Source organism: Talpa occidentalis, unplaced genomic scaffold (assembly GCF_014898055.3).
Source record: "Talpa occidentalis isolate TD23 unplaced genomic scaffold, MPIMG_talOcc4v2.1, whole genome shotgun sequence".
In the NCBI taxonomy this organism is placed as follows: Eukaryota; Metazoa; Chordata; class Mammalia; order Eulipotyphla; family Talpidae; genus Talpa; species Talpa occidentalis.
In genome coordinates, this window is record NW_026555331.1 from 86,742,828 (window position 1) to 86,756,283 (window position 13,456).

The 13,456-nt window shown below is 38.8% G+C and overlaps 1 protein-coding gene across 7 annotated transcripts in view; it reads right to left on the reverse strand.

Moving 5' to 3' along the window:
• The window catches only part of SLC25A13 (solute carrier family 25 member 13), a 170,434-nt gene that overhangs the window by 54,460 nt on the left and 102,518 nt on the right, over window positions 1–13,456 (reverse strand). For 5 of the 7 annotated variants that reach the window (XM_037508135.1, XM_054692375.1, XM_054692371.1 and 2 more), the window contains exons 6-11: window positions 13,005–13,151; window positions 10,798–10,936; window positions 9,939–10,032; window positions 9,661–9,745; window positions 6,249–6,333; window positions 5,615–5,773 (exon numbers count right to left, since the gene is read on the reverse strand). In XM_037508135.1, the coding sequence (XP_037364032.1) occupies window positions 5,615–5,773; window positions 6,249–6,333; window positions 9,661–9,745; window positions 9,939–10,032; window positions 10,798–10,936; window positions 13,005–13,151 (709 nt within the window). The remainder of the gene's footprint in view (window positions 1–5,614; window positions 5,774–6,248; window positions 6,334–9,660; window positions 9,746–9,938; window positions 10,033–10,797; window positions 10,937–13,004; window positions 13,152–13,456) is intronic. The other 2 variants (XM_054692372.1, XM_054692374.1) reach the window with 1 other exon arrangement.

A 13,456-nucleotide genomic window follows, 5' to 3' on the forward strand; every position in this document is an offset into this window, starting at 1 on the left:
TTCGGCTCTCCTCTGCTCTGTGGAGTGGACTTAGTGCTCCAGCTTTCTTCTCAGCTCTAGAAAGGCATTCCTTCCAGCCAGACTGTTCTGCAACTATTCCCTGGACCCTGGTTCATGCTGAGCCAATATCCTGAACTGACTGTTCCTTTCACATGAATGGTGGTACACTTCCCCCTCTTTGCAGATCTTGCATATTAGGCTTTTTAAGGCACTGAATACCAAATCCGAGATGATGGACCAAATCCGAGTTGATGGGGGAACAAGTGAGTCAGGGGGCAGAGCAGGAAGAGGGTGAGGGAAAGCAGTGGGGTGGGTCCGAGTGGATGGTCCATAGACAAAGCAGCAGGAGTCCCAGAAGACCATGCTGGACAAGTCGAGTAGGAGCACAGATAGAGATGGGCCACAACAGAAGAAACTTGATAACCAAGATAGCATTTCTGTCTTAAGTCAGACTCACATGTTCAAGAGTGGTCAGTCAGCTCTGAGAACCATAACTTACAGCACATAAAGTTGGGTAGAAAGCACTGAGGGTAGACACAAGCAATAGAGTTTGGGAGGGGGAGTTAACACACGAGACACACCTATTCTGTAGCAAGAGCCACATTCAGCACTTTTTTGTGTTATCTAGTTTCAACCCGGAGGCAAGCCCTCTGACGTTTAAATTCTTACCCTCCTGACCTCATCATTGAGGCCACAACACGGGGCCCCCTCTTCCCAGAGAGCCCTTCTGCTTTCAACATCAGATTAACCTTCATTCGGGAGCTATCAGCACTCTGAAGGCCCTCCCTCACAGCTTTTATTCCTGCTCCTATTTCCATGGCCTTCTCTCTTCACTTGGTCAAGCATTCTTTCCTCCCTGCTCCTCCTCCCATTTGTCTGTACGCTTTTGACTCAAGTTGCCCTTAGGCATGAGGCCGCTCTACCTGCCCGACTACACTATCCCCTTTCACAACCTCATGATCCAGTTCTCCACCCTAAGGGAACTGTACAGAGAAGCTGGGGAAGTGGGGGGTAGGAGGCAAAGGCAGAACTTAGCATCTAACTGCTTATTTATCTGGGTTAAATGTTTTATTCAAAATATGAAGAACCATCAATTACCTCAGCTATGGCTCAGGATGCCTTTGGGAGACTGAGTGGGAAAGCATAAATGAATGATACTGATTATGATCTAGAAAAAAAAATAGTTCCTTTGACCCCTCCTCTATTTGGGGGCTCTCCAGAAGTAAAGATCACTGGGAAGAAGGAGCATATCCTCACATTCAGTTTTTCATCTAAACAGCTCAAGCCTCTGACAACACCCCTACATACCTTAGTTTGACTTTGCTGCCTGAGTCTCGTTATTATAACAGCCTTCACTCATTGGAGAGTTCTGAAGATTTGATTATCTAGCTCATGAACTTTCTGAGTCTTTTGTTCATTTTTGCTGGGTTTCCTATTACCAAATTTCTGCATTTTGACCAAAAACTGCACCTTAATATCCTAAAGAAAATGTGCATAAGTTGGTTGAGAAAACAAGATTCAGACCATTTCACTTTGGTCTCCTTAAAAGCTCTGGCGGACAAGATGAACACCCACGACTCAGTGCAGTTCACAGATAACTGTGGCTTGTTCCAGGACACATGTGTTCAATCATTTTGAAACTTCATTTTATTTTGATGTATGAATATTTACCTTTGATTTTATCTGCAGGAATTAGGCAAGTAGAAGCTGACTGCAGGTTCATAGAGTTTGAACACTCCCTTCCACAGAACCTTAACTACAAGAAGAGACCTAAAGCTTAACCCAGCTATCTGACAAAAAAGTCCCTTCTAGAATGCAAAGGTATCAATAACTTCCTGAGATATCACTGTTATATCCTCTAGATGTCACCTTGAGAACATTCCAGGATGGAAAAGGACTGTTTTTGAACCACACAGACAACTTAAAATTCACACTTCTAAAACTTTGCATATCTGGATCAATGGGCTGATTAAAAATTTTTTTTTTTTTGCTAATTATCTTAAAGATTAAGTAGTGTTCCTTATTAAGTTTAATTCATAAAATGATCTAGTTTCTCTTTGACAGGTTTTCTTTAGGGTTTCTCCCACCAAGAGAAACACAAAAACCCTCTCTTAAGAAGTAGTTCCTATGGACCTAATTTCTCTTGAATACAACATTCTTCCCTGAAGAGCCTCCTGAAAACATTTTCCAGTTTCTAAAGCTGTTCATCTTCATTACCTGAAGCATTTGAGGGAGGAGAGTGTAGAAAAGTTTCAAGGTAGAAATTAGTTATTCCTGGAACCTTAAGAGCTTTTAATTATGGATGGTTGCCCAATCAATTGTTTCTCTTTAATATGCCAAGACTATAACAGGCCAATAACCCACTCATTTGGTCATTCAGTTCATTCAATCCGAATGAGCTGTCAGGTAATTCATTAAGGATTTCAAGCAGCTGAGTGCATTCAATCAATCTGGAGACTGGGGAGGATAGAGAAAAACTTTTACAAGTGATTTAAGGGAAACTTGGAATTCCGGGTGTTATTTCTCTTAATAAAAGATTTAGTTTGGGGTCTGATTTTCAAAATTTTCAGAAAAACCTGGGGCAATCATTTTCTTGTTAAGAAAGTGTTCTGCAATACAGAAAAAGTTTGCAGAGCCAGACTGATAGGATGCCCGAGACAATCTTTTTTAACAACTTAACCTTACTTTCCAAAAATAGGAGACTCCTAGAGACAAAGAACAGACAGGAAGCCCATGAAGGAACCAACTCACAAAAGTGCAATTACTGTGGCTCCCTGAGGCATGGCACTAGGTGCTAAGAAGACAAGCTCTACCTATCCCCACAGCTGTGTGAGAGGTCTCTTCTGTCCTATGGGGCAGTGACTCAAACGTGCTCCCTGATCACCCCTGGATCACTTCCAGGACTGTGCGCAGATCCTGGCAAGTGCTGGAGAAAGGAAAAAGAAAGACAACTTTTGGTGAAATGTGGAAGAAGAACCTTCACTTAAGCAGTTCCACAAGGAACTACTTCTAAATACAAAAACAGTTTCCTATTAGAGATGTGTATCTTGTTATAAGAAGGGAAAAAAGAGAGATGCTTAGTAACCTTACAATAAGGACACCTACTGGAAGCATCTTCTTTCAGGGTCAATTGCCACTATTTCTCCAAAATAAAGATACGGGTAATTTTAGAATGGGAGAGAGGCCTGCTATGTGACCTTTATGTAAACTTTCCAAATTATACTATTCAGGAAATATTAGCAATTATATATCACTTGATGCAGAAAAATTACATGTTAAACAAAACTCCGTAACTGGGAAAAATAAGCTCAGTATTTCGAAACGTGTTTATAAATCAGAGCTGTACTCTGACTCAGATGTTGCCAGGTGAAGTATTATCAGTAGCAATTCTAAATTCTCAAAATTAACGGCCTTCTTCTGGACTAATAAAATTTTAAAGCAATACAATTCATTTAATGAGAAATGTGCAAAGAACCACACATCGAGCATTTTATATTTTGACTTTGTGCTTAAGAGTTAGAACACTGATTCCCAGAAATAGTTCAGTGAATTGGGCTGCAATCAATTCAGAGTAGGAATAAATCATTTAGGAAGCAAGACTGTAAATCATTTTTTAAAACCTGATCTGTTGATCGTCTTTTTGCTCTCAAGACCCAGACTAGAGAACAGAACTAAACTAAGTTTTTACAAAACAGTGTTTTATGGGTAATCTTTTGTTTTAAAATCATCTACTGGAAAAGATAAGAAATCAAGGAGAAATGAAAGTAGGTGATTCTCAGAACTCTACTCATCATCCTCTAACAGAGGAACCCTTAGGTTCAGGCACCCTAAGATATAGTGTCAGAAAAAAGGTGAGACGCTGTCTCTGGTGTTCAAATGAGACTTGGTATCTATCCCACTCTTTACCTGAAGAGTCAAAACCAGTAACTTGCACCTCGCAAATGTCTCTTGAAACACTAGGAGGTTTATGGGGTGACTTATATTAATTCAGCATTCAGTACTCAGTACTTTTTAAGCTTTCTGTCTAAAGGGTCAACAGGACAGGTTGAACAGGGAAAGCCAGATGAAACCAAGAATCAAGAATCAAGGTCCAAGAAGAAAGAGAAGGGACTCAGCATTAAAAGCAAAACAGGTGAACACAAGCATATAAGAGAAGACACCAGCAGGACAAAGAGCATTTCTCACAATTCCGAAGGCACCCTCGACACCTAAACCGACACCAAGGAAAGCCCATAAAAGCAGTTTGTAGAGCAATGCCAACGCTTTGCTTGTCCAACTGAGGTCAGGGCTCTCGCTGCAGAAAGCAACTCCTGGTGAATGGGTAAGGTGGTCACTTCTGCCCAAATCACTGCAAAGCAGGAACAGTGACATTAACCTTGTGCTACTTGGGAGACGTTTCAATTGTGAGGTTTGTTGTCACCAGGAGGGAAAAGTATTTCAACTGGAAGGCAGTGACCCTGTAAGGGTCATCATCAATCACCTAGGGTCAAAGACCTTCCCAATTGTAAGAAGAGGCAGGGGGTAAGGGAAAGAGGGCAGAGAGAAGATCAAAAGCCCTTTGATGGGGTTATCTACCTACACAATAGAACCTGCAAAATGGAACTCTCTGGAGTTTGAAACCTCCCAGATTCTAAGGTGAGAGATTTCAAGAGGGATTTAAAAAAAAAAAAAACAAACTTGGATTCTTAAGATGAAGAATGAAGTCAGCAGATGGCAGAAGAGGCCTAGAGGCACAGGTATTAATATGGCTGCCAGTTTCAAGGTTTGTAACAGCAGAGAACCTAATATTATTTTCTTCTTCTACAGTATTAGTGGTAGAAAGGAAGAAACCCTGCTACCTTTGTAGTTGCCAAATGGCAAAGTAGCTCCACTTGAACTGCCAGTGGTACTAGATTTTAGCTGCTGCAAATACACTTATTTGTCTTCTCTTTGTACAATGCAATCACAAAGAGGGAGGCTGGGAAGTAGTCTTCGCTCTTCAGTACAACCACTGGAAAAGCAGTCAGGGTCTGCAGGACCCTTTCTATTAGTGATGACACATTCTTTGCTACTGTTATGTTGCTTGATGAACCTTAGAAGATTAAAGGCAATGCTGGATACAGAGGACTCTCCTGGTTAGAGGGGTGTGGATCAACTTCATTGGGTATAGACTCAGAGGAAGAGAAGGGGCAAATTTAACTCAGAAAGAAGCTCCACTGAATTCCTGGTTACTCACTTGATGCACTTTTTTGTAGTATTTTCAAAAAGAATCATTAATATCGAGTAGAATCTATCCTATCCCCGGGATGCCTTTCCCTATTAGCTGGTGAGTGGAGTTATTTCAGGAACACAAACAATACGAGCCTTTTAAAAACTCACTGAAGATGTTTATAAAAATAATTATTTTAAGAAATAAAACATACTACAGAGCAATATAAATGGCTTTCAGATTATGAGCTGTTTTGATTAGCCATGCCCTAGATGCCTGCAGCCTACTCCCATTAGCATGGATAATTGAGAATCTGCTGTATTTCCATTTTAACGCAGTCTCTCTAATACATTTCAGGCATTCAGATGGAAAACCAAACCTCTGATTATTATTTCACCTTACATGAATTTAGCACAAGGCACTAACCTCTATATAGTCCAAAGAAGCCTTCATAGCGTAGCACTTTCTTAAAACAGTCAAAGCTGTTTTTATACATTAGTTCTCCCACAAAAGAGCCAGTTGATCTTTGGTTCTGCATTCGAGTTTTTACAAGATCAATAGGATACACAGCAGTGGCTCCAACAGCTAAAATCAAATGATATCAATATTTCAGAAGGATTAAGGTTAATCAGGAGGAAAGAGGGAGGTGGTTTAAAGTCAAAGAGAAGACCAATAAAAGAATGAAATTTTGCATGTACAGATTATAAATCTTTACTAACTTTTGATACCTTAATTAACAATTGTGGATTTTCAAGTGTCTCCTAATAAAAGGATGTCACAGACAGTTAAAAAGCCCATCACTAGAGCCTAACCCCATTATTAACCTGACTTTAGAAAGCCTATCTACAGATACACAAGAGCAAAAGTCACTCCCATGACCCTGATCATGCACAGGCATGGGAAAAATGTGCCTTTTGCTCTTGTCCCATCTCATGAACACAGACTGGTAACTGGTTTGGGGAAAGACTAGACACATCTTGTCTTTTAACATTTCAAGGTGAAAATAAGAAAAAGAATAGAAGAATGAAAATAAAACATTTTTCACTTATTCATGACTAACCTCCAGCAATAGAACCCAGACCAAACCTATAGGCCGACTCTGCAACTTGTAGAAGAACTGGTCGAGATGAATCGACTGAGGACTTCTTTGCATGCACAGGAATTGGAGAACAGCAATGCAGGGGACAGAAAAGAGGACAGAGCAAAATTGAGCACATGTTATTTGAAAATCACCCAATGGGCTCTAAATTCATGATGTAACTTAGAATGTCAAAGAGGAAAGTAGGGTTAGATACTTTAAGTGCTTATTAATGAAAGGTTATTACTGCTATTACTATTTAAAATCTAATCGAACATAATGAAAGCCATTATGTACCCCTCAAAAAACACTATAAACCTATCTTCAAATGCTTGGTTCTCAGTAGTGAGCAAGGAGATACAAATTTAAAAACATTAATGAGACATCATTCTTAATCAAAGTGGTAGAATTTTGCATATTTTATATATATATATATATATATATATATATATATATATATATACACACACACACATATACAGCAATTCCCAACTTGGCAAGAGTTGATAAAAATGGTGCTTCTCAAACCTGCTATTTAATCAAATATAAAATAAAGGGGAACTTGGTAATAACGGTCAAACTCTTAAATGTATATAATCTCTGATCCTGCAATTCTAAGACAAGGAGACAAAGTTAGCTAAAAAATAAATCATGTATGAAAAGCCAGGATCAAGCAATGTGAAAAGCAGTACTGTTTTAAGAGCAAAAACTCTGAGAATAACCTAATTGTCCAATAATTGAGGATTATTGCAAATAGCATAGCCTTTAAATTAAATAATATGTCACTAAATATGACATTGGTAAATAATACATGATGAGAAGTAAAATACTCATCCGGTATTATAAGTGAAAACAGATAAAAAAAGAATATGGCAGATAGACAAGGAATTCATGACATGATTCTCTTTACCTTTCAGTATTTGAAATATTTCTTGATCATCTTTAACAAATGTTAAGGACTATGTGCAACATGTTCTGTTTTTTTAAAATTAGTTATTGGTGTAAATTGATAAAATACATGTTACAAACACATATATACAACTAACATTATGGCTATTCCACCATCCAGAGGTATTTAGAATATTTACAGTGGCTACAACAAGAGGGGGTTGTATTATAGGAGATTGTGACTATCTCATTTAGTCCATCTTTTCTAAATTCATACTTTTGGTTAGTCTGTTATTTTGTTTTTTTTTAATCTATTATCTTTACAGTATCTTTTATGACAGCAATTTCTCTGTCTACATAAATAAAGTAGTAATTTTATGTCACACAGAATTATCAAATGAGGGTGGCATACAGTTAGTGCTTAATAAATTAACTGCTGAGTGAATAAATACATTCAATAACATTTGTTTTTCCAAAAGTCATGATAATTAAAATTGGTGAACAATGAAAATAATTGCCATCCCCAGCTATCAACCCACTGAATTTTAGTGGCTGTCAATGTAACACAATTCTAATATGAGATCATTTGGAATTTCCTTCAAAGCCATTTAACTGAAAATAATCTTACACAGAAAAACGCATTTTTAAGAATGTAAAAGACTTCCACAAATTCCATGGGGTGTTTCCAACTCTACCCTAGCACAGAAAGAAGCAATAGTAACTCCATGTTGACAGATACACCCATAAGAATGACCCTGTTTTATTTACATGAATATAAATATGCAGTACTAGGGAAGTTCTGGCATCAAAAGATAAGTGAAAATACTTTGGAAATAATAAGGCGGGGGGTGGGGAAGTGGAAGGGAGAAACCACTTTGACAAATTCCTTATTTCAAAGATAAAGTAAATGACATCCCAGACTTTTAAAAACTTTTTTTGAGCTAGAAACACAGTCTGCTCATGAGATGAGACCAGAGAGGCTACAATTCCTTTGCTCCGGTATGGAGCCAGGGTGTCAGGCAGCCCACAGGGTGATGACCTCCCTCGCTGGGGCCTGTCAGTGTTGCCCAGTCCCTGGGGATTGCAGGGTAAAGCATATTCCAGACAAATACGCTGTGAATCACTCTAAACTTCTAAGCAGCAGCCAATCATTTCCTGTTTTAAATCTCACCAATCCATTCTAACCCTTTCATAGCTGTATCAATGAGCACCCATCAGAAACTCTCAAAAGCTGCAGACGGTGGAAGGGAAAAAACGTGGGCTATCACTGCCAGCTAGAAAATAAGCAGAATCTAAGAAAAACAAAAATGAAGGAAAAAAACCTATCTGCTTTTTCTTAATTCCCAAATTTCTACCGCAGTTAATAGCACAGAGCCAGAGACTCTCTAGCAAGCAGTGTTTAAAAATCAAAGGGAAGGGAGAGCAAGGTTGCCTCCACCTCTGCCTGGGACTATACAGTTCTCTCCCCGGCTGGCTTCCTCTTTTAACAACAGCTGCTGGTTTTCCAGAGGTGCCTAGTTTGGATTTACTGAGTGCACACCCACTACTTTGAGTTATACACTGCACACAAAATTCAGCCACTGCATTCGGGTGGGAAAGAACTGGAAGGAGGGGGTCCTGGCTCAAGGCCTGCCAGTCCTAAAAATGTAGCCCGCATCAACCCATTGTGGTCACACTGGCGTCTCCGCGCAGACCCAGAGCTCCGAGCCAAAAACTGCTAAGTCTCTCGGGATTCAGAGATGGCTTCGCCTTAAAGGAGGTATTTTTCTAAAACGACGACGCTCGTCTGTGAGTGGATTTATTTTACAAACATCATGTAAGCACAACACACACTCTGAAGGCTTTTATTCTCTAATCCTGATCTATAGAAAGTCGGGCAAGAGTTAAATGAGGAGGTCCCATGTCTTAAGTTTCTGACTCCCACAACTTCAAGAGATCGGTTTCTGTTAACCATAAAATAAAATTTAGCATTCCTCAAATTGTTTCCACATAACTTATGAATCCTTTCACAGAGAAAATAGGTCTAAAAGCCTTCAAACTATGACTCCAGACTAAACAAAATTATCTCATTTTGATATTCAGAGAAACGGAAGGCATGGCAGTTAGACAATGTGCGGACCGAGTGCCTTTCTGCCGAGCAGATGCAGCTTTCATTTAGGAGTGCACCGCAGGGCCAGGGACAGCGACACCAAAACAGGAATATGCTCCTCTCAAGAACAGATTTAGGGAAAATGAAAAGATCTGCCTATTTTTGGAGTGTTAGACTTCCAATGCAGTTGGGAAATCAGCCCATCTCTGAAAGAAACAAGCAAATGCCAATTATCTGTTAATCAGAACATTCCCAGGTAATTTCTCTTTTCAGCCTTTTGTGATTGTCTTGATTTTTGGGTGCAAAATGGAAAGACAGCAGGTCAGCTACCAATGCCAAAAAGGTAATCACAAATGAGAAGTGTTGGTGTATTCTACTAAGAGCCACGGAAAATATGGTTTTTTCCTTCTTGCCCACCTGCCTCTGGGTCTCAGCCAAGTTGAAAGGTAGAGTTCCCTCTTCCAGAGGAGCAATTCGTTCAATGTCTGCTAAGGTCATACGTCTGGAGGGGAAAAACAAACAAAAGCAGCAACAAAATACCAATTTATTAAAATTCACAATATGGAATTTTAAAACATTCCCTTTTTTATTTCAGAGTTGTCTTATTTTCTCAAAGATTGCTGAACTCCCCTGCTAACCTTCTTTTATTAAGCTAATTAAAAAAAGAAAAGAAAAAAAATGAGAGGCCAACTTACCCCCGTGGTTCATATAAATCTGCTAACTGAAACAAGATGTCAACTTCCATGGGTGTAACCTGACCAAATTTCTGAGCTGCCAGAACAAACTCCTCTGTATGGAAAAAGAGTTAAAAGGGAAAGATTCAAGAAGGAATAGCCACTAAGTCTTGCACTAACTCAAGGCACTGGAATGAGTGACTATCACAGAACTTTATTATAATTATCGGTCCTAGAATTCTACTCCATCCAATTAGGGCAACATTTTTGCGGTGCTTTCATTCATTAGAAAGAGTATGCATCATGTGTTCGCTGATGTTGGCTTTGAAATACTAGTGTCATCAGAAGCCTTAACTAAATGACACAGGAGAAGGTCATTCAAACTGCAGGTCAGGGAAAAAAATGAGAAAGCAGAAATGAAATTTTGTTTGTATGGATCTCAAAAGGTTAATGAAGCTGTGGAATTCCTAAGGGAATTCTCTATTTTAAAAATTCCCATTGAAATGCTGATAATAACTTGCTCCAAGATTGTAGGTCAACTCATATTGTCACCAACATAAGTTTATGGAATTCTTCATGTGTTTCTGAAGGCCACTTTTGAGGTTGTCAATTTAGCTCAGATTTTAGTAGAATTTGAAAATATTTAAGAAATTCCACATGGTTCCCTAATTCAATGGCTGTCTTCAATTTATTTAAAACTGACTAAAGACTGTTTTGTTTGCTTTGGTTTGAGCAAGGGATGGAGAACACATATGTACCATATAGTTAATATATGTCAATGGGATAGAAAATCTCTCCATAAAATCTTGGTTGTCTTCTTCCCCTAATAATAATACACCAAGATATTTGTAGACAAGAATTCAGATTTATTCTCACTCACCCTTAGTCACCTCTACATCTTTCCTGCTGCCAGCCAGAGTACTGTAGATCTTTCTAATGAGTTCCATGTTGTTAAGGAGCGAGTTAAATCCATTAAAATAGGAGAAACTAACTTGATGGGACGTGGTACCACCAGCAGCCTTGAGTAAGTTAAAAATAAGACAGGAGAAGAAAAATAAACAAAGGGATTTATAGGATGAAGAAGATTCAGAAGTACATATATCAAATGTTACTTTTGGAAGTAATCAAGAACACTTGGATAAGAAGAAATGGCCATAAGTATTTTTCTTTCACATTAAAAAAAAAGCTATAAATGATTTTTAGAAGTAACTGCAACTAATCATGACCAGAACTTGTCCTCTACACACACAACTCCTAGAAAACTAAATAAATACATGTGTAGGATTATAACAGGACCAGTAGTAATTTACAGAGTTCAAATTTCAATAGAAAATGTTTTATAAGCTTGCTTATTTCATCTAATGAGCAATTCTTAAAGGCTCATATATGCAAAATTATACACATGTACACATGTGGGTGCTTAGATATACAGAAGTATATTATACCAACACAAATATACTATACAAAGTGAACAATCTAACATTAATATCACAACTTGTCATGTTATTATAACTAGTAATAAATAATCATTTAAGTGCAGACTTTACATTAGTAGGATTTCCAGCAAACAAGCGCATTATGGTGAAATTATGAGATGTCATATGCTTTGATGGGGGTTAAGACTGAATTCTGATAATCAGAATTTGCAAGAAACCGTATTTCCTCACAAGGAACAAGGGAGACAGACAGCATGTCCATTCTGAATGGAACTTCAGTTTGGGGTTTCAAATTCAATCCTTCCCTAACAAGGCAAAATAGTTTTATTAGGAAAGCACTTCTTTATAAGGTAACTACATAAATCTTCACTTAGTAATCATTTAAAATAGCTGACATGAGCGTTTAGAATGGAGTTAAGGGAGGGGGGCCAAGAAAAGGAACTAGATTAACAACACAGTGCCAGAATGGAAAAGGCCTTGTGAGAATGCCATGTCTCCAGAAAGAGGCACCAGGAAAAAAGGAAAAATGAAAAGCTATCCTGAATTCCTGCCTAAGGTGAGCATTGTGAAAAACTCAGATATGATGAAAACACTGAAAAAGTCCTCTCTCTGGGATTAAAAACAAAGTTACCATTGAGTAATGATTCCCAAATCTGAATGACCTGCAGGATCATCTAGGAAACTTTAGAAATTAGATTTTAGGACCTCACCACCCACACTTAGTGATTGAGCAGGCTTGGAAAAGACCACAGGATGTGCATTTTTAATAGTTTTCCCAGTGATTCTTATGCACTTTGACCAAGGTTTGGGAACCACCACCATAGAATGCTCCAGGACACCCTGTATCCATGGTTAGGACAGTGGCTGGAAATCCACTAGGACAGATGCTCCCGGACACAGGACAGCAAGGGTCCCACCTCTCACATGTGCCACTATCATCTCACATGTGCATGTTGAATGAAAAAAAAAAAAAAAAAAAAGCATAGGCTTTAGAGTTTCTGTTCTACTGATGACTCAAACAGACCTACCTGTACGCTTTCATTTTTTTTTAAAGATTTATTTTTATTTTTATATAAGAACCAGGGTACAGGCCAGATGCGTGGGAGGGTGAGGGGATTCACCAGAGATAGAGCGGGGAACAGAACAGGCAGACTGAAGAAATACTGAGGGGAGCAGTGGGCAAATCAGGAGAGGTCTGCTGCTCCATGTGGGATTCTCGCAGGCTGGTGGGGATCGAACCCGCACTGCAGAGGCCGCAGACAGCTTCACAGTGCAGCGCCCAACAGCCTGCACCACCAGGGAGGCCCCTACTTTTTAAATTTTTTGCCTTGCAGAATAGATGAAAGCGAAGACTAGCATTTAACATACCTCAAAATATATAGCAAAGCTAAAATGAGGCCATACATTTGTTTTTCCTTTTTTAAAATCAGTTTGGTTTCTTTAATATAGTCCATATTATCCAGATAACAAATTACCTTGCTCACTAAAATTAGCCAAAACATACTCTTTGTAGACTTGGGAATGTATATGACCACAATGTTAGTGTTTTAAACAGAAAAAAAAAACGCTACTTTATTTATAGGAATTGTTCTATAATTCCTTATGAAGTCAGGTAGAATAAACTACTTTATCAGGGCAAGGTACAACTTACAGCTACGAGGCATTCTTCCACAAAGGGTGTCAACACATGGGGGCGGATGGTGACCATGATGTCTCGAAAGTCTATGGCTGTGACTCTTCCCGTCTTGGCACTATCCCTTTGCACAAAGGCCTGCTTTGCATGCTCCAGTTGTATTTCCTGCAAATAAAGATGAAATCCTTAACTTATAGTTCTCACTTAATTACTATAAATGACAGCTCCATTTCAAGCCAGGGTGAAGAAATCTAGTTGACATCTTGATTTAACAAGCCCCAGCCCTGTCTCCAAACTACTGTCTCCTTCCAAAGAGAGAACTTCGTTCAGATCAGTGAACATGTCTTGAGGAGGTGCACTCCACCTTAAATCTCTTACCCAAGGAAACCAAATCACTTCCATGCTCTGCTAGAGTCCAAGCACACAAAGAAAATAAAGACTGGAATGAAGTTTGGTAGGCTCAACAATCT